The sequence below is a fragment of the Gavialis gangeticus genome, unplaced genomic scaffold, assembly GCF_001723915.1.
Source record: "Gavialis gangeticus isolate Ggan-Ray unplaced genomic scaffold, GavGan_comp1, whole genome shotgun sequence".
In the NCBI taxonomy this organism is placed as follows: domain Eukaryota; kingdom Metazoa; phylum Chordata; order Crocodylia; family Gavialidae; genus Gavialis; species Gavialis gangeticus.
Window position 1 is genome coordinate 5,512,271 of NW_017729014.1, and position 848 is coordinate 5,513,118.

Below are 848 nucleotides of genomic sequence, written 5' to 3' on the forward strand. Positions count from 1 at the left end.
CCTGAAGACTAATGTCTAGCATTCAAAAGCTTGTTTTACTCTATCCCAACCAAGCAGTTGATCCATTAAAAGATAGGATGCCCTAAGAAATCTCTGCTGCTTGCAGCATAAAATAACTTTTAGTGATGCTGTTCAGGTGAAGCCCACTAAACTGAAACTGCCCCCTTCCTTTATTGTAAATAATCTAATCTTTTAGGCTGGGCTTTAACTGCAGCACTTACAAAACTGGGCATGAGACAGTATGATCTTATCAAGCGAGCACAGCACAGATGTGTTGACAGGTCATGCTCTGTGAAGTGCCCAGGGGGCAGGGAAATCATGGCCAGTTCTCCTTGCTCACAAGAGCACAGTGCACGTAGCGAATGTTTTGGTCTCGCCTATCACGCACAGCAGCTAGCAGCAGTCTTTTAGCTTGCGCCTTGTTTAATCCTTCCGAGTCTCTGCCAGCACAGACGACCCTTTAATTCAGACCTGGGCTTTAAAAAAAGTGGAAGTTCAGTGCTGGTCCTAAACTAAAACGGTTTAAACCCAGATCCAAGCACTTTGCTGCTGTGTAGCATCAGCAGCACATTGCAGGCCACGGGAGCAGCGCGGGGACAGGGCCGGGGTTGCTGAGAGCAAGCGGGAGATAAAACATTTGACCAGCGGCGTGGGGCGCTGCAAACAGGCGCGGTCCGGCCCGGAGCCGGCAGGGAGGAAGAACTGAAACAACAACGACCGGGAGCTGGGCCGTGCTGCCTCCGGGGGCCGGTACCTACTCTGTCAGCAGCCACACGCTCTGCACCTCCCCGTCCTCGCTGGGCATGACGACCAGGCGGATCTCATTGACGGCCTGCTCGATGGTGCCT

General features: G+C 52.4%; 1 protein-coding gene across 1 annotated transcript in view; it reads right to left on the reverse strand.

Annotated features, from left to right (window-relative positions):
• Positions 1–848, reverse strand: part of TPRG1L (tumor protein p63 regulated 1 like) — a 6,991-nt gene that overhangs the window by 2,855 nt on the left and 3,288 nt on the right. The window contains exon 2 of the mRNA XM_019511540.1: positions 759–846. Coding sequence (XP_019367085.1) covers positions 759–846 — 88 coding nt within the window. The remainder of the gene's footprint in view (positions 1–758; positions 847–848) is intronic.